We start from the raw sequence: 20,159 nt of genomic DNA, 5'->3' as shown, positions 1-20,159 counted from the left end.
CTCTCTGAGGTAAATGATATTATTCTTATTTTACAGAAGAAATTGAGGCCTAAAAAAGATAAGTGAGTATGGGTCACCCATCTAGTTTGTGGTGGAGGTCAGACCTGAATCTAAGCCCCTGACAGAGAGTTCCTCTTTTAATTGTTTAAATAAATGTTTTCTCTAGCTTGACTCAGATAAAATTGACACACAACATTGTCTAAGGTACACAGCATGGTGATTTGATGAATGTGTATGTTGTACAGTGATGACCACAGTTGGGTGAGTTAGCATGTCTATCACCTCACATAACAAAAAGTTACTTTTTTTAATGCTGAGAACATTTAAGATCTGCTCTCTTAGAGTTCACATGTACAACATTGTATTGGCTCCCTACCCCCCTTTTTTTAGAGAGGGGTTGGGGGGGGGGAGGAGAGAATCTCAAGCAGACTCCCTGCTGAGTGTAGAGCCTAATGCAGGGCTCGATCTTACAACCCTGAGCCAAAATGGAGTTGGACGCTTAACCGACTGAGCCACCCAGGTGCCCCTACAACACCATATTGTTAATGATGGTTGTTATTAGGCTGTACTTGAGGTCCTCTGAACTTAGTCATTCTGTAACTGAAATTTTTACCCTTTAACCTCTCTCCACTTCCCCTAGACCCTGGTAACCACCATTACACCTGTTTTTGTGAATTCAACTTTTCTAGATTCCACAGTTAAGAGATATCATATACTATTTGTCTTTCTCTGTCAATCTTAACTTCACTCAGCATAATGCCCTCAAGATTAATCTTTTCACACATAGCAGGGGTTCCTTCTTTTTTATGGCTGATTAATATCCCTGTGTGTGCATGCGTGTGCACATGGACTTTGACTAAGTCCATGAAGTTTGACATGTGTGTGTGTTACATACGTATTACATTTCATCCACTGACAGACATGTAGGTTGTCTCTATGTCTTAGCTTTTGTGAATAATGGTACGATGAACATGGGATTATAGATGTCTCTTCAAGATAGTGACTTCATTTTCTTCAGATATATACTCAAAAGTGGGATTGTTGGATGATGTAGTAATTCTTTTTAAGTTTTTAAGGAACTTTCTTACTGTTTTCCATAATGGCTGTACCAGTTTACATTCCCGTTAACAGTTTTCAAGGGTTCTTTTTTCTCCACATCCTGGCCAGTACTTGTTATCGCTTGTCTTTTTGATAATAGCCATTCTAACAGATGCGAGGTGAGGTGGTATCTCATGGTTTTGATTTGCATTTCCCTAATGATTGCTGACATTGAGCACCTTTTTATGTACCTGTTAGCCATGCATGTATTTTCTTCGGAAAGTGTCTCTTCAGGTCTTTAGCCCATTTAAAATCAGGTAATTTGGTTTTTTGCTCTTGAGTTGTATGTTCTTATCAGTTAAATGGTTTGCAAGTATTTTTTTTTCCATTCCATAGGTTGCCTTTTTATTTTGTTGTTTGTTGTTCTTTTCTCTAAATAACTTATTTCTTCTTTAATAAAGAACCTGCCCTTGGGGCACCTGGGTACTTCAGTCAGTTAAGTGTCTGCCTTCAGCTCAGGTCATGATCCCAAGTCCTGGAATAGAGCCCTGCTTCGGGTTCCCTGCACAACAGAGAGTCTCTTTGTCCCTCTCCTACCCCTCCCCCCAAGCTTGTGCATGCTCTCTCTCTCTCTCAAATAAATAAGTAAAATCTTTAAAAAAGAAGAAGAGGAGGAAGAAGAAGAAGAAGCAGAAGAACCTGCCCATGATCATAGCTAACCATTTTCTACTGGGAGCCTTTGTCCTTGTGTGTTTTAGTTGTTCATTAACTGCTTGCTGGAAAAAAAAAAATCAGCAGCTGCTTTCCAAAAAGGCTGAAGAGGTTATATATTTTTTAATGGACTGTTAACTCAAGTAATATTTTGCTATGGTATTTTTCTAACAACATTAAATGGAATTTGCATATGGATGGTGTGATGAATGGAACCAAAAGCTACTGATTTAGTTGGGTATTAGCTAGTTACTACCCAGGGTTTTGAGAGACCCCTGTATCCGGAACCAAATCTAAATAATCAGACCTGGAGTATGCCTGGCCATAAAAGGCCAGGTTGAGGTCAAATATTGAAATGTTGTACGGAGGCCATCTAACCGAAGGAGGTCTTGGCGTGAGACCGTGGGAGTCTCTGCCCCTGGTTGCTTCTATTTGACTACAGAGGCATGGCGCTTGCAAAGCTTTTAAAAACTTGTTTCATGTTTTTAAAATCTTTGGGAGCTACAGAGTGGGTGTTGAGACCAGAAAGTCTGCTTCCTGAAGTGTTTATGGGAAGAATCATTTTTAGAGTTATGTGGAATGGAATTAGGTCTGACGTCAATTCCCAGTGTGCCTTCTCTCCCCTGGAGGAATAGCCCATATGTAGAGACAGATGTGAAACTCAAGACTTTTACATATAAATAATGCTAGGAGAGAATGGGAACAGTACTGTGAGTTAGAGGCGGGGTGGAGGGGTGGGGGGCGAGACAGAGTTTACTGCAGGCTAGAAGTGAACAAGTTGTTTTTAAAAGCACTTTTTAAAAACCTTTAGTTGTATATAACCCATAAGCCTAAACGTGCACAAAACACAGGTGTACAGTAATCAGTAATATTAGAGGCAGGTGTCTGTGTAACGTCACCAAGGTCAAATACTAGAGCATTGCCCCCATCCAGAACTCCCACAGCAACTCCTTTTGATCACTGCCCACTCCCCCCTTCAGGGGGACTCAACTGACTTTTTATGGTAATAATTTCCCTGCTCTTCTCTCTAGATTTACTGCTTTTATTTGCATTCTTAAATGATTTAAATTAGTTTTGGCTGTTTTTGAACTTCATGTACATGGAATCATACTGCATTTTCTTTTTTTTTTTTTCATTTTGCATTTTTCAACGCTTTGTTAATAATAATCACACATGTTGTTGCATGTAGCTGTAGTTTGTTTTCTTTTGTTACTGCATAGTATATCTTTGTGTGACTGTACCACAGGGTATTATTTTACTGTTGGATGTTTGCTGTTTCTGGTCTGGGCCAACTGCAAATAAAGCCACATTGAACATTCTTGAATTGTCTTTTGGGGCATGTATTTCTATTGGATATACATTAGCTTGTATCACAGTGAAATTACCAATTTTATGGATTAAACAGTGAAATATTAATTATTTCATATGGTTCATTCTAGAACCTGAAGATATAAATGTTGAATCATAGCAAATGTATGTGTTCAATTTTTGTAGATTCTGTGAAATAATTTTCTAAAAATGGTGTGCCAATCTAATCTCCTGTCAGTAAGGGACAGATTTGTTCCACAATCTGGCCAGCACTTGGTATTATAAATTTTCATTGTGATTTTGATTTGCATTTCCTTAATTTCCTTAATTACTGATGAGGTTGAGCATTGTTCATTTGTTTTTGGCCATTTAGATTTCTTCTTTGTACCTGTCAAGGTCATTTGACTATTTCTTCTTAAGTACCTGTTAGTCATTTGCCCATTTTTCTATTGGGTGGTCTGTCTTTGTCTTTGTTGACTAGCAGGTATTCTTTACATATACTAGATAGGAATCCTTGATGGTTGAATTTGTTACATATTTCTTCGCCATTCTGTGGCTCATCTCACTCGCAGAAGGGTGTCTTTGGTGAATAGATATTTTAATGTAGTCAGATTCATCCATTTTTTTGGGTGGTTCATGCTTTTTGTGTCTTGTCTAAAAAGACTTATACTATAAGATCTTGAAGATCTTCTGATGTTATCTTCCAAGAGCTTTGTAATTTTGCCTTTTTCATTTAGTTCTATAATCCATCTGCAGTTGGTTTTTGTGAGTGGAGTGAGGTTGAGGTCCATTTTCTCCCCCAGTGGGTATCTAGTTGTCTCAGCACCGGTCAGTGAAGAGACCATCCTCTCCCCACTGACCTGAGGTATCACTGGGACATAAATCATCCTGCATCCACTCTAGGCTCTATTCTCTTCATTAGTCTTTCAATCTATTCCTACACTAAACACCTCTCGTCTTAATTACTCTAAATTTATAGCAAGTAAGCCCATCAACTTGCTTTTCTTTCCTAATGGTGCTTTGGCTGTCCTTGTACATTTCCTTATACATTTTGGAATTAGCTTATCAAGTTTTACCAAAAAAGTCTGATGGAATTTTTGAGATTGCATTTACTATATTGATCAATTTATTTAGACTTTAAACAGTGATTGTTTAGGACTAAGTTTTATCTCTCTATTTAATACTATACTGTCAAATTTTTTGAGATTAAAATTTATTTCAACAAATTTTGATTGTGATAAAATTGACAACTTCAACTGTTTTTAGGATACAATTCAGTGGTATTAAACACATTCACACTGTTGTATAACTGTCTCCACTCTCTATTTCTAGACTTTTTTTTTCTTTTTTAAATATTTTATTTATTTATTTGACTGTCAGAGACCACAAGTAGGCAGAGAGGCAGGCAGAGAGAGAGGAGGAAGCAGGCTCCCCGCTGAGCAGAGAGTCCGATGGGGGCTCAATCCCAGGACCCTGAGATCATGACCTGAGCTGAAGACAGAGACTTTAACCCACTGAACCATCCAGGTGCCCTTTCTAGACCTTTTTTAACATTTCAAACTGAAAATTGATAGGCCTTAGTTTCTTATTTTTTTAGCTTTGAAGATTTTATTTATCTATTTGACGAGGGAGAGGAAGATCACAAGTAGGCAGACAGGCAGGCAGAAAGCGGGGGCGGGGGGGGGGTAGCAGGCTCCCTGCTGAGCAGAGAGCCTGATGTAGGGCTCAATCCCAGGACTCTCAGATCATGACCTGAGCCGAAGGCAGAGGCTTAACCCAGTGAGCCACCCAGGAGGCCCCCTTAGATAGTTTTTTAATCCATTCTTCCATGATGGTCTTTTGAATTGTTTTCGCCTCTTGTTTGTTGTGATTAATGCTGCTGTGAACATTGGGATATAAATATCTGTCTTGGGGCACCTAGGGTCCTGGGATTGAGCCCCTTGTTGGGCCTCATGGGCCTCTGTGTCACTCTGCTGCTACCCCTGCTAGTATTCCCTTTCTCCCCCTCTTCTGTCAAATAAATAAAAATCTTAAAAATAAATCAATATATAAAAATAAATATCTGTTGGGGCACCTGGGCGGCTCAGTGGATTAAAGCCTATGCCTTCAGCTCAGGTCATGATCCCGGGGTCCTGGGATCGAGCCCCGCATTGGGCTCTCTGCTCAGCGGGGAGTCTGCTTCCCACCCCACCCTGCCTCCAACTCTGCCTACTTGTGATCTCTGTCAAATAAATAAAAATCTAAAAAAAAAACCTGTTTTTAGTCCCTGCTTTCAATTCTTTTGGGTACTAGAAATGGAGGTACTGGATCTTAGGGTAAGCATTGATTTTTAAAATGCACTATTCAGTGGTGTTTAGTACATCCATACTGTTGGGAGGCCATAACCACTAATTTCAGAATATTTTCATCCTTCCCCACCCCTTACCCCAGGAAAACCCCATGCCCATTAAGCATTTACCTCCCCCATCCCAAGCAACCACTAATTTGCTTTCTGTCTCAATAGATTTGTCTGTTCTAGACATTTCATGTAAATGGAATCACACCATATGTGGTCTTTTGTGGTTGGCTTCTTTCACTTAGCATCATGTTTTCAAGGTTCATCCATGTTATACAATGTATCCTTTTTAAGATTGAACAATACTTCATTGCATGTATTTGCCACATTTTAATTATATGAATATACCACATTATAAATTGATCAGTTGACAGATATTTATCAATGAAATTCCATAATTTTTTATAGAGGACTTTCCCATATTTTTGTTAGATTTATTCCAGGGCATACATTTTCATATTCTTATGAATTATGTTTTTATAATGTAAAAAATATACATAATTTTGAAGAATAAAAGCATTTTCTATATTATCTGCTGTTCCGTAGGAATATATGACATTGATGTTTACATCCTGTAAGTCTAAAGTTTGATAAACTCTCTGAATTCCAAACATTTGTTGGGCAACCAGATTTTATATATACCAATCATATCATTGTGATGAAGGAGTTTTATCATCTCTTTCCATGTCTTCTGTCATTTCTTTCTTTTACCTTACCCTGCTGACTGGAATCTCTAGTACAATGTTGAATAAAGTAGTGGTAAGTCTTGACTGATTCCTGATCGCAAGGGAACTTTCAACCCTTTACCATTAAATATGAGGTTTGCTATAAATCTGTTTATGTTTCCAATGGCCTTTATCTTAGCCGAGACCTGGCATTCTAGGAGGACTCTCCATTGGTTTTAGCTTGTAAGAAATGTTTAGATGAGCTCCTGAGAGCACTTTCCTTCTGAATCAGTCATTTGGGCCAGTCTTGATAGGACTTTTGAAGTCATACTGACTTGGGTCCAGATCTGGCTCTGTCATATACTTGGGATTTTTGGCTAGGACTAGGAACTAGGGACTGTTTAACAGCAGAAGTATCATAGCATGTTCTATTGAATTAGTCAATTCTGTGAGAAGCATGATACTTATATAGTTTTAAGTGAAATGTATTAATATTCTCTTATGATAACCTTTGATGCTCTGATGTATTCCTGTTGAAAGCAGCTGTATGGCTCAGTTTTGCTAATAGTTGCTATATATTTTTTGTAACCTTCTCCACTCTTACAGTTCTGGTATCTGTTTTACTGATCTTTTGCTAAGATGCCAGTTCCCATGTCTCTGTCAGTTCTCTTGAATTTGTGAAGGAGATGATGATGCGTGATATTGCTGTGCCACTTAGGAGGTGTAGGGTGACCTCACATGGCTCTGTCAGCAGGCATAGGGCTTCCTCACACATTAGCGTACGTGGTTAGGTGATGCGCTTTCAGTCTCTGCGATAAGAGGTGGTAGATTGGAAGGGAATGATAGAAGAGAGTTTTCTGAGTAGCTTGTGGACTCATGTTAGCTTCAGAAGTGCCTGTGAGGCCAGAGGAATTTAATACCCAAACTCGTGTCAGAACTCCCAAAGCTTACCTATATATTTGGCTGGGTGGGTGCATGTCTCTCTCCTGCAACCAGGAGCCTAAATAATTTCCCAGCATCCAACACTGTCATCTGAGGGGAGAGAGCACAGGTAATGTTGCCCAAGGACTTGGAGGTTTGTGTTTCTGAAACTCTGTGGGAATTTTTAGGATTGTAATTGATGTTCCTTATCCTGAAAGGACCTTTGCAATTGCTGATGAAGCGTTGGCCTTTCTCCATTGCAGATTGACATCAGTAAATGCCATTATTTAGTGGATTTGGACACCACAAGAGAAACGCCCCGGGAGCCGAAATACTCATCAAATAGAGATGAATGGATCAGCTTGGCCTACAGACCATTCCTTGATGCTTCTAGGTACGTGGCTAGAGATGTACTAGAGATGGGCATTTCATGTAAATGGAGTCACACCATTTGTGGTCTTTTGTGGTTGGCTTCTTTCACTTAGCATCATGTTTTCAAGGTTCATCCATGTTGTACAATGTATCCTTTTAAAGATTGAATAATAGAGCGAAAATTAGAATCTTGATCGAATAACTTCCAGTCTTGGGCTGACTGTAATAGCCATCATTTCCTTTTTATATGGGCCCAAACACATCTTCTATTCTTGCCCAGCTTCCTGAGAAATCTAAAAGAGTGCTCTCCTTTTCTAGGCACTGAATGCAAAATTTATTCAGGTATCATTCAAATAAAAGAACCTAACTAAAACAGATCCACTGGAGACAATGCAAATACGTGTTTGACATGGATGACTTTTGGCAATCAACTTCAACTATCTTCCTGAGAGTATTATAACACTGTTAGGAAGATTGTCTATGTCCTTTAACAAGCTAGAAGTTCATGGGCGCCTGGGTGGCTCAGTTGGTTGGACGACTGCCTTCGGCTCAGGTCATGATCCTGGAGTCCCGGGATCGAGTCCCACATCAGGCTCCCAGCTCCATGGGGAGTCTGCTTCTCCCTCTGACCTTCTCCTCGCTCATGTTCTCTCTCACTGTCTCTCTCTCAAATAAATAAATAAAAAATCTTTAAAAAAAAAAAAAAAAAAAAAAAAAAAAAAAAAAAAAAAAAAAACAAGCTAGAAGTTCATATTCATTATTTTTAGGGTCAAGGCTCAGTCAAGGAAGGGGTAGGCCTTACTTGATCTTAATAGAGGGACCAAATACGGGGTGCCTGGGTGGCTCAGTGGGTTAAGCCTCTGCCTTCAGCTCAGGGTATGACCTCAGGGTCCTGGGATCGAGCCCCACATTGGGCTCTCCGCTCAGCGGGGAGCCTGCTTCCCCCTCTCTCTCTGCCTGCCTCTCTGCCTGTTTGTGATCTCTGTCTGTCAAATAAATAAATAAAAATCTTAAAAAAAAAATAGAGGGACCAAATAGACCAGGGCTTTTCTGGCTCTTCAGAAGGGCCTGAGAAGTAATGACAAGAGGAAAGTGAAGGCCTTCAGGTGAAGGAGTAATGGGGTTGAGTTGGAGGAGTCAGGTGATTTGTGGGTAGAAGTCCAGGGAGGCCTGGTGGGCAGAGTTGCAGAAAAGAAAAGCTAGAGGACCAGGTCCTGAGAGGCAGGTCTGGGACTCAGAAGCCGGGAAGAAGGTGTTTTAAGGAGGAGAGAGTGCTCAGAAGCTGCTGATAAATAAAGCTGAATAAGAACAACTGTTCATTGGGTTAGGCAGCTGATTAAAGCAGTTTTGGTGGAGTGGTAGAGGCGTGGTGACTTGAAAGAGGAGGAGGATGAGAGCAAGAGTAGAATTGAAGATGGTGAAATAGAGAAGTAAGAGAAGCAGAGGGAAGCAGAGAAATAGGGCCATAGCTTGGTAGTGGGTGGTACTGTAGGAAAAGTGATGAGAGATGATTTTGTCCTTAAATCTTTTTTTAATTGTGGCAGTATATATACTATATATATATATATATATATATATATATATATATATGAAACATGGAATTTGCCATTTTAGGGGCACCTGGGCGGCTCAGTCAAGTGTCTGTCTTTGGCTTGGGTCATGATCCTAGGGTCCTGGGATTGAGCCCCACGTGGGGCTCCCTGCTTGGTGGGGAGTCTCCTTCTCCCTGCCCCGCTCCCGCTGCTTGTGTGCACACTCTCTCACTTGCTCTCTCTCTCTCTCTAAGAAATCTTTAAAAATTTGCCATTTTACCTATTTTAAGTGTGTAATTCAGTGGCATTAATTATATTTACAGTGTTGTGCAATCCTCACCATTATCTTTTTTAAAAATTACCATATGCATTTTGTAAGTTTTAGGTGTACACATGTGTTCATGTATTGCCATAGGATTGTGACAGTAGCATCAGCTAACACCTTTATCATATCACATATTTGTTATTTGTGTTTCTATTACCTATTTCAGTAGCGATCATATTTGTATGCCAATGGAAATGATCTCTTAGCTGAAAAGTGATCATGTAGGAGAAAGGAAGGAATTGTGGGAGCAGTGCCCTTAAGGTGGGAGAGAGGAGACATACCTGTAAGTAGTGGAAATGTTTTGGACAGATGGGAGGTAGGTAGATCATCTCTCTGCAGTGAAGGAGAGGTTTTGTGTCTGTACCAGCCAGTATAGGAGCCAGGAGCTGCATTTGGCTTTTAAACATTTGAAATGTGACGACTGCATGAGGAACTGAATTTTTAATTTTATTTAATCTTAATTTAAATAGTCACGTGTACCTGCTAGAGAGAGCAGAATAGGAACCGGCAGCAGGTCGGTGTGATAATGGGAGTCTGGAGTTTCTCTGTCCTATTTTCTCGGTGAAGCAGGGAGTTAGGAGTATCAGATGAGAAGGGACTATATGGGGATGAGGTTGGAGAATTAAGGAGAGGGAGATAATTGAGGCGAATAGGAAACAAAGAAGCTCAACAAACAGTATGATTAGAAGACAAGATCAAGAACCCACCTGAGTTTTCAGTGGGGCCAGTGTGGTTGCTTTCTTCTTCTCCAGCTGTAGAGAGAACCACAGTGCTGAATCACAGAACAGGTGAATTTAACCAGAGGGTTTTTTTTTTTTTTTAGTTTTTTAAAACAAATTCATGGAAGTATAATTTACATACCATAAAATCCATCCATTTTAAGTGTACAATTTAATAATTAAGTTTGCCAGTTGTATGTATGTAAGTGGAATTATGTAATACATGGACTTCTGTAACTGGATTCTTTCGCTTCGCATGTTTTGGTGGTTCGTTCATGTTATAGCATGTATCAGTTGGTGTCCTTTTTTGTTGTCGAATACTATTCTTTCATATGGATATAAGCATTTTGTGTACCTCTTCCCCAGTTCATGGATTCTTGGATTATCTCTACTTTTCGGGTATTGTAAATAATGCTGCTATGAACATTGATGCACCCTTTTGTGTGCAAGTTGGGTTTAGGCCAAGAAAGTTCAACAAAGCAAGAAGGGGACAAGGGAGTTGAGTTTATGGAGGAGAGTGGTCATGGCTGTAAACTGGATGAGGAGGGTTGGGGGTTCTGAGGGAGTGGAGGGCCATGAGAGGTGGTGGGATCATGGATTGATACTCACACGTGGTCAGATTGGACCAGTAATAGGAGAGAGCTGGAGGGGGAAGCCGCAGTGATGTTGGGAAGCTCTCTGCACCACACGTGGTCTTCATTATTGTTACTTGATGTGGTACTTGGGGTAGGTCGCTCCTGGGCCTTCTATTCTGAGTTGAGAAAACTCTGAGAACAGGAGGTCTGGCCCTGGGAAGATCTCCAGCTCTGAGGGGACTACAGACCCCAAGCAACCTTCCTGTTAGCGAAGGGAAACTGAGTGGCTCAGAAATACTGACCAGCAGTCCACTGGCTACAGAAAAAACTCTGTTAATAGCATGTGGGGCAGGGGAGTAGTTTTCAGGTGACTTGTTTTCCCCTTTTGGTTTTGAAGGGCTGACATGAGAGGAGCTGCCCATGTCCCCATTTCCCCTTCTGGTGGCCCCCTAGAACCGCAGCTGGTGCCCATAAACAGAGAGCCTTTGGGACAAGGCAAAGCAGCGTGCTTGGACACTTCCCATGTGAGAATTTGAAAGCTCTTGACGAAGGAGCCAAAAGTTTTGGTCACCTTCCCACCTGCCTCGTGGTGAGCCAAGGGTGACCGGAGCCCCTGGTATGCCACACAGGTGTGGTGGCTCCTCTGCGTTCAGGCTCCTCAGCGCTCCTAATAGGCTGGATGGTATAGACAGAAATAAAGCATAATGGGCTCAATTTGATCAACATGTATCGAATATCTTCTGCCTTTAAGACTTCAGACTGTGTGCAGACAAGACTGCTGCCTTGGGGAGTTTATGGTAAACCTGGCGAGAAACACCATCAGAGAAGTGCCACTGAAGCATAGGAGGGGTGTGGCAGTTCCACAGGACTGGGGTAGGAGGGGCCCAGGAAGATCCCAAGAGGGGGTGACATCTGAGATTGCATTGGTGATCATGTGGGAGGTGCACTGAAAGGAGGGAACGTTGGAGGCCTAGGAAGAAGTCAGGAAATGATTTGGTTGGCTAGATGAGAGGCAGCGAGGGAGTGAGCTCAACTGCAGAGCAGGGATAGACTTACGAGATGCGGGGTGTGAGGAAGATCAGGCCAAAATTCACCCAGAATCCCAAAGCTTGCACAGTGGCCTGTAGCAGCAAGCTTTTAGTAGTCTCCTGTGCTCTATCAGAAGTGTTGGGGATTGCTTTCTCTGGCAGGGATGGTCCCTGAGCAGAAGCGTTTCCAAGTTTGAGCAGAACTCGGTGGAGCCACCGACCCCAAACCTAACTCATCGTATGTCCTGTTTGTCGCTGCTGCTGCTTCGTTTCCCCTCCGCCGGCTCCGCACACCTCTGGTGCAGGGGGAGGGAGGGAGGGTAGTGCCTTCAGAGGTTTTTCACTTCCCATAAATTTTACTCATTTCCCATAAATTGGCATTCTTTTCATGACCATAGGCTGGGAAAGAAAAAAAAATATGTTGGTTTAAGAACTGGAAAGGTACAGTTCACTTGAAGGTGTACAGAGTACATAGAGTTAGGGGTCAGAAGACACGCCTTGCTGGTTGTTCCTGATTCCCAGATTTACTGAATTTACACTAGAACAGAGATGGTAATATTTTATCTCTTTCATGAGAATGTTGTAAGGACTAAATGAGAGTGGAAATATGAAGATGTTTTTAAATTCTAAAGCATTGTATAAATCTCAGGCTTTTCAATTAATTAGCACGCAGCCTCGGGGTCCAAAATTATGCTGTGTTTCTTTTTCTTACTCGGCATTTCCTGGTGTATATAGATGTCACTGAAAGAACAGTGGGATCTCACAGCCCAGTCTTTTTTTTTTTTTTTTTTTTTAAAGATTTTATTTTTATTTATTTAACAGACAGAGATCACAAGTAGGCAGAGAGGCAGGTGGTGGGGAGTGGTAAACAGGCTCCCTGCTGAGCAGAGAGCCCGATGTGGGGCTTGATCCCAGGACCCCGAGATCATGACCTGAGCGGAAGGCAGAGGCCTCAACCCACTGAGCCACCCAGGCGCCCCTCACAGCCCAGTCTTGCCACAGCAGTTTATAACTGTCAGCACCGTGACGTCTCATGTTGCTGACTTGGGATGATTGAGTTGGGCTGTCCTTTGAGAGCCTGTGTGCCTCAGGGAGACTGCTCTGAGGTGGTTCATGAAATGCTCTTGGGAGCTTGATCCTGGGATGCCTTTCAGCCCTTTTCCTGGGGTTGTTACATTTCCTCTGTCTTCTTGAGACCCTGGTGTTTCTACTTGAGCAATTTCTGTAACAGGGAGAAATATGGCACCATCTGCACGAGATGGTCACTCATGTCTTAGACCCTAGACTGGATGGGGCTGCAGACCTAGTTACTCTCTAGCTCCTCCCGAGGAAAGGGGAAGGTTTTAATAAGCCTGTGACATACCACCACATGCTCTTTTAGAAATGGGAGCCAATTAGTTTCTCAAAGGTTTCAGGCCCTAAAACTTTGAGGGTTCACTTTGAGAGATGATCTTTTTCTTTATTCCATTATCTGTCTATCCATCTGACATGCATCCAATCAGCAGATTTTTTTTGAACACCACCAGGCACTGCGGGGGATCCTAGGTATATAGTGATCAGCAATACGTGCAAATTCCTTGTCCTCTCAGACCTGGGCGTTAAACAATAAGCACACAAATCAATATATAATTACAACCTGCCTTGGGTGCTTTAAAGGAAAATTCCAGGGTACTGTGGGAGAAGGGAGTCAGCAGCAGGAGGCACCTGCATCTTAGAGCTCGGAGCCAGCTGGTTAGGCAGGTTTGAAAATCAGAAGATATTACATCCTTGTCACAGAGCTGGATTTTTTAAGGGATGTAAAAGAAGTAATGAGACACAGATTTTGCCCTTAAATAACTTACAGCTTGTGTAGTTACACATGCAAAAAACGACTTGAAAATATTAAGACTACAGGAAGTGCCGGTTTATGTGCTAGAACTTTCAAGAAAGGGGAGATCTGTGGTGGTCAGGGTATGCTGAGAAGCTTCCTGAAGGACCTGGCTGCTGAGTTGAGGTGTAGAGGAAAGGGTGGATTCGTACCTGTGGTAGAGACAGCAGAATCGTCTAGATAGTTCAAGGAGAGGACATCATGAGCCCAAGTGGGAACATAAAAAGAAGCCCTTTGAATGGAGCGGCTGAGGGTTAGTCAAGAAGAACTTAATTTACTTCTTTCATTAGCTTAAGTTGGCTTTTAGGTAAAGTGATCTATAAGTGATCATCCAAAATCAAAATGCTTTTGAAAATAAAAGGAGCCCTGTCCTGGGCAAATCAAGATGTGTGGTCACCCTGCTTCAGCGTGACCAGAATACAGGGGCTTGCTCAAAAAGCAGTGGGGAGGAGTGGAGAATGGATGGTTGCTTTGCCCAGCAGTCCGTGCCGATGTGCGGATTTGCCGATAGCTTGCTTACTTGATTTAATATGCTGACATTCCTTGGTATTGTAATCTAGGCTCAGTCTTAGCTTTCTGAGAGGGAAGGAACCTGGATAATTTGAAGACCATATTGGCACATAGAAATATCCTATGTGCAGACTCAGCTCCAGGGGAAAGCAGCCCAAAGATGATTAGAACAGTAATGATCAGGGCACCTGGGTGGCTCAGTGGGTTAAAGCCTCTGCCTTCGGCTCAGATCGTGATCTCAGAGTCCTGGGATCGAGCCCCGCATCGGGCTTTCTGCTCAGCAGGGAGCCTGCTTCTCTGCCTGCATCTCTGCCTACCTGTGACCTCTGCCTGTCAAATAAATAAATAAAATCTTTAAAAAAAAAAAAAACAGTAATGATCTTTATTAGTCAATAATTGTGACTGGGACAAATTTAGGAATTCTGAATATCTGTCAATACAGGAAGAGGCTTGTTTTCTGTTGAAATTGTTGGAAGCCAAGCAAGGCCTTTCCTGTTGGGCTAATGGAGCATGACTCCATAAATAGGGCTGAATATCGTTAGCCCAATTAGGTGAATGGCCACTCAGAAGTCCATTTGTTCATTTCCCATAGGCTGCTTCTCTGTATTATGAGAGGCCTAGAGACCCCTGCCTGAAACAGGACCCAGGCAGAAGTTCTTACCCATGTTCTGGTCTCCCCTTGCACACAACTGGTGCCAAAGCTGTGCCTTTCTTTCCCTGAGTTTGCCATGTTGATGTCTGGCTAATTTTGTAAAGCTTTCTCTGACTCCCAGGACATGGGGTCTAAACTAGTTATCAATATCACTTTTTAAAGCAGACACATTTGTTACCCTATGGCCGCCTCATATTACATACTTTCTAAAGTAAGAGAGGAATTTTTTTTCTTTCTCTGAAGCATGATATAATTGCTGCTTGTATAAAATAGCTTGGCACGTGGGTGGATATAATACCTACTCTGCGATTCCCCAGAGAGGAGTGAAAGGGGAGCGTTGCCGTGAGTTGCTGGCTCAGGGGTGGATTCCTTCCTAAGTGTGGGGAGAATGCTGGGCCATAGGAATCTGGTGGGAAGTGCCTCTCCAAGACCTTGGAGTTGGCCTCCTGAGACCAGGGCCTGTTTGTAGCTTTGGAATCCAGTTGGGAGGCCCTGCCCCTGCTTCACACAGCTGCTCACCGTCCACGCCTTCCTTCCTCCGCACTGGTCCCTTTTGTCTGGCTTGCTTTGCTTTACCTTTGGTTTTTGGATTGTGAGATTTCCTTCTTTCTTATTTTGGACATATAAGCTGCCTCTAACTGAATTTTAGGCTTGCCTGATGAGGGGCTTGAGATAATGTGAGGCGCCTTACATAGGGCAGGATTTCAAAGCCCTGCAAATTTATAGTTACAGGTGAAAAGTAGATGCAAGGAAGGAGTTAAAAGTTCACGCCTTCAGCTGGCATGGCAGGAGAGGGGCCTCCTGCAGTCAGAGGGCCTCGACAACAGCAAGATGGGACTGTGCGGATGGCATCTGTCCCCTGTGTTCTTTCAATGCCCAGCACAAGATTCTCAGTGGCCACTAAGCTTTACCTGTCATGGAGATTTTTATTTTTTAATTTTTAACAGACTCTTCTTTTAGCTTCCAAGAAGAAGTGAATCCAGCAGCTGTGAGGCCTAAAGAGTCTGTGGCACCTGTATCCATTTTGGTCCTATGTGGTTGGTGGTAGCCATTGTGCCCCCAGCCTCTAACCCCAGCATAAGCAGGGTTATTTATTTCTGGAAGAGAAGAAGATGATCCTGGAGAATCACTGTTAAGGGCAATTGAGTTGGTTGGGGCGCCTGGGTGGCTCAGTGGGTTAAGCCTCTGCCTTCGGCTCAGGTCATGATCTCAGGGTCCTGGGATTGAGTCCCGCATTGGGCTCTCTGCTCAGCGGGGAGCCTGCTTCCCTCTCTCTCTCTCTGCCTGCCTCTCCATCTACTTGTGATTTCTGTCAAATAAATAAATAAAATCTTAAAAAAAAAAAAAAGGGCAATTGAGTTGGAAACTTTTGTTCTGGTTATTGTGGTGTAACAAGTCATTCCAAACTTAGCAATACAAAAGAATAGCAATTATTTATTGTTTCCCTCATGGTTCTGTGGTTGACTGGGCTCAGCCAGGCAGTTCTTCAGCTGCTCAGAGTTGTTTGTGCATTGGCCGTCAGGTGCTGGTTGGGGCTAGAGGCCTTGCAAAGGCTTCCTCATGTGTCTAGCAGTCCATGCTGGCTGTTGGCCAGAACACCTCCATGTGGCTTCACCCCGTGGCCTACGCTACCTCCCAGTATGGTGGCTGGCTTCCAAAAGCTAGTATCTCAAAAGCTCTAAAGTTTTTTTTTTTTTTTTTTTTTTATGACCACACCTGGGAATGCATACAGTGTCTCACTCATGTCTCATTCTGTTCATTGAAAGCAAGCCACTCGAATAACCCGTGTTCAAGGGGAGAGGAAGTAGATTTTCCCTGTCGATGGGAGGAATGTCAAAGAATTATGGACGTGTTTTAAAGCCATCACAGCTCTTTTGATGCCATTCCTCATCCAAATTGGATAATTTTTGAAATTTTCCTTTTTAAAGGAAATTTCTAGCAGAAGAGACATATGGTGCACAAAATAGTCCAGCAGGCCGTTCATCTGCAGCTTTTTGCTCCCCAGGTGGAAAGGGAGTCTACACCCTATGGTGGTATTTGGTTGCAGGCCAACAGTTTGACTTGCTTCAGATGGTGTTCATGTCCTTCGGGTGGAATTAGTTCTCCCTCCTAATCAGTAACCGCAGTGCTCTTGTCTTTTCCCTGCATGGCAGTCATGGTGGTACCGCAGCTCCTTCAGCTCTGCCGGGAATACTGAGAAATTGTAAGGAAGACAGGATCAGGGTTTCTGAACTTTGTAATTCTTTACGGTGCATTATTCTCACTATTTTGTTTATCAGTTTTTGGCTTCCCCCCTCTTTTTAAAAATCTTATCCCAGATACTTTGCTGGGACCTTTCATCCGGCAGAGCTACCCCAGGCTAGATTTGGCTTCAAAAAACATTGGCATTTTGCTCACCGCAGTCTTCAACTGCTTAATCATTGAGATCTGCTGACATTTTAAGAAGAACAGACCTTTTTTTGGTTTTGTTTTTCTGAAGCTCAGAAACTGTGCTTCCCGGTGTTTTGAAATTCTCTAGGAAGAGGCTGTGTACAGACCATCTGTGCTGAGTGCTATAGAGACTCAGGTTTGCAGAGCATGTACAGTCCGTAGGATTGGCCCCCCTTTTAGCTTAGACCAAGCAGCTGGCGTCATCAGAGGTCTTTATTCTGAGTTCCTTGAGGGTAGAAACCACAAATCTTGAATCACTACTAACACCTAGCACATACTAAGGTCTCAGAAAATATTTATCAGTTATTTGTTGTATTTCAGGTTTTTTTTAAAGTATAGTTGACAGGGCCACCTGGGTGGCTCAGTGGGTTAAGGCCTCTGCCTTTGGCTCAGGTCATGATCCCAGGGTCCTGGGATCGAGCCCCACGTCAGGCTCTCTGTTCGGCAGGGAGCTGCTTCCCCCTCTCTCTCTGCCTGCCTCTCTGCCTCCTTGTGATCTCTCTCTTTGTCAAATAAATTAATAAATAAATATTAAAAAAAAAATAAAGTATAGTTGACATACAATGTTACATTAGTTTGAGGTGTACAACAGTGTTTCCTCAAGTTTATGCATTATACTGCTTTGACCACAGTATAATTGCCATCTGTCACCGTACATCACTCTTACAGTATCATTGGCCATATTCCTTATGCTGTGCCTTTTATTCCCGTGACTTATTTATTCCATGACTGGAATCCTGCATCTCCCAGCCCTTCACTCATTTTGCCCATCCCCTACTGACCTCCTGCTAACATCCCTCAATTTGTTCTTTATATTTATAGGTCTGATTCTATTTTTTGTTTATTCATTTGTTTTATTTTTTTAGATTCCACATATGAATGAAATCGTGTGGTATTTGTCTTTCTCACCCTGACTTATTCACTTAGGATACTATTCTCTGGGTCCATTCGTGTTGTCTCAAAACGCAGTCTCCTCCCTTTTTATGGCTGTGTAATATATTCATTGTGTGTATATAACACATCTTTTTTTAAAGTAAGTTTTAGCTTTAATTCCAGTGTATTTAACATACAGTGTTGAATTTCTTTCAGGTGCACAATATGATTGTCATTCAATAATTCTATACATTACTGAGTGCTCGTGATGTTATGTGCATTCTTAATCCCCTTCACCTGTTTCACCCATCCCCCTCCTCCCTGTCCTCTGATGACCATCAATTTGTTCTCTATAGTTGAGAGTTTGTGTTTTGGGTTCTCTCTCTCTTTTCCTTTGTTGATTTGTTTCTTAACTTCCACATATGAATGAAATTATGCAGTATTTGTCTTTCTCTGACTGATTTATTTCACTTAGCATTATACTCTCTGGGTCCATCCAGTGTATTGTAAGATTCATTTTTATGGCTGAGTCATATTCCATTGTACATATGCCCACCGCATCTTCTTCAGTCATCTGTCGATGGGCACTGGGGCTGCTTCTGTATCTTGGCTGTTGTAAATAATGCTGCAAGAAACATAGGAGTGCATGTTTTTTTTGAATTAGTGTTTTCATTTTCTTTTGGTAAATACCCAGTAGTGGAATTACAAAATCATATGATATTTCTGTTTTTAATTTTTTGAGGAACCTCCATACTGTGGTTGTACTAGTTTGCATTCTCACCAATGGTGCGCAAAGGTTCTTTTTTCTCCACATCCTTGCCAACACTTGCTGTTCCTTGTGTTTGTGATTTGGGCCATTCTGACTGGTTTGAGGTGATATCTCATTGTGATTTTGAATTGCATTTCCCTGATGATGAATGATGTTGAGCATCTTTTCACGTGTCTGTTGGCCAGCTATGTGTCTTCTTTGTGAAATGTCTGTTCAGGACCTCTGCCTGTTTTTTAAAGGGTTTGTTTTCTGATGTTGAGTTGTATGAGGTTTTTTAAATATATTTTGAATATAAACTCTGTATCAGATATATCATTTGCAAATATTTTCTCCCATTCAGTAGGTTGCTCTTTAGTTTTATTAATGGTTTCCTTCACTGCGCAAGAGCTTTTTATTTTGATGGTAGTCCTAATAGTTTATTTTTGGTTTTTGTTTCCCTTGCCTGAGGAGACATCTAGAAAAATGTTGCTATGTTTCTCTGATGTCAGAAAAATTACTGCCTGTGTGCTCTCTTATAGGATTTTTATGGCTTCGGGTCTCAGATTTAGATCTTTTTTTTTCTTTAGAGATACATTTATTATTTGTGAGAGGGAGAGTGCATAAGTTGGGGTAGGGGCAGAAGGCGAGAATCTCCCCAGACTTCCTGCTGAGCCAGGAGCCCAGTGCAAGGCTTTATCTCAGGACTCAGATCATGACCTGAGGCAAAATCAAGAGTCGGATGTTTAACTGACTGAGCCACACAGATGCCCCTCAGATTTAGATCTTTTTTTTTTTTTTTTAAAGATTTTATTTATTTATTTGACAGAGCGATCCCAAGTAGGCAGAGAGGCAGGCAGAGAGAGAAGGGGAAGCAGTCTCCCCACTGAGCAGAGAGTCTGATGTGGGGCTCGATCCCAGGACCCTGAGATCATGACCTGAGCCGAAGGCAGAGGCTTAACCCACTGAACCACCCCAGATTTAGATCTTTAATCCATTTTGAGTTTTACTTTTGTGTGCGGTATGAGAAAGTGATCCTACTTCCTCTTTTTGCATGTAGCTGTGCAGTTTTTTCATCACCATTTGTTGAAGACACTCTTTCCTATTTATTGTGTGTTCTTGCTTCCTTTGTCAAAGATTAATTAACCATAAGGTGTGGGTTTATTTTTAGGTTCTCAATTCTGTTCTCTCGATCTGTGGGTCTGTTTTTGTGCCAGTACCATACTGTTTTGATTACTACAGCTTTGTAGTATATCTTGAAATCTGAAATTGTGATACCTCTACCTTTGTTTTTCTTAAGATTGCTTTGACTCTTTGGGTCCTTGTGTACCATACAAATTTTAGGATTATTTGTCCTAATTCTATAAAAAATGCTGCCAGTATTTTGCTAGGGATTGCTTTAAATTGTAAATTGCTTTAGGTAATATGGACATTTGAGCAGTATCTTTTCTGAATCCCTGAGCATAGACAAAGGAAGCAAGAACACACAATAAATAGGAAAGAGTGAATCCCTGAGCATAGACTATCTTCCATTTGTTTGTGTCTTCTTGAGT

General features: G+C 41.9%; 1 protein-coding gene across 1 annotated transcript in view; it reads left to right on the top strand.

Annotated features, from left to right (window-relative positions):
* The window catches only part of ALG9 (ALG9 alpha-1,2-mannosyltransferase), a 96,272-nt gene that overhangs the window by 64,441 nt on the left and 11,672 nt on the right, over positions 1 to 20,159 (top strand). The window contains exon 14 of the mRNA XM_059180402.1: positions 7,242 to 7,372. Coding sequence (XP_059036385.1) covers positions 7,242 to 7,372 — 131 coding nt within the window. The remainder of the gene's footprint in view (positions 1 to 7,241; positions 7,373 to 20,159) is intronic.

This window comes from Mustela lutreola, chromosome 1 (assembly GCF_030435805.1).
Source record: "Mustela lutreola isolate mMusLut2 chromosome 1, mMusLut2.pri, whole genome shotgun sequence".
In the NCBI taxonomy this organism is placed as follows: domain Eukaryota; kingdom Metazoa; phylum Chordata; class Mammalia; order Carnivora; family Mustelidae; genus Mustela; species Mustela lutreola.
Note: the sequence above shows the minus strand (reverse complement) of the source record. Positions and strands in the feature narration are given on the sequence as shown.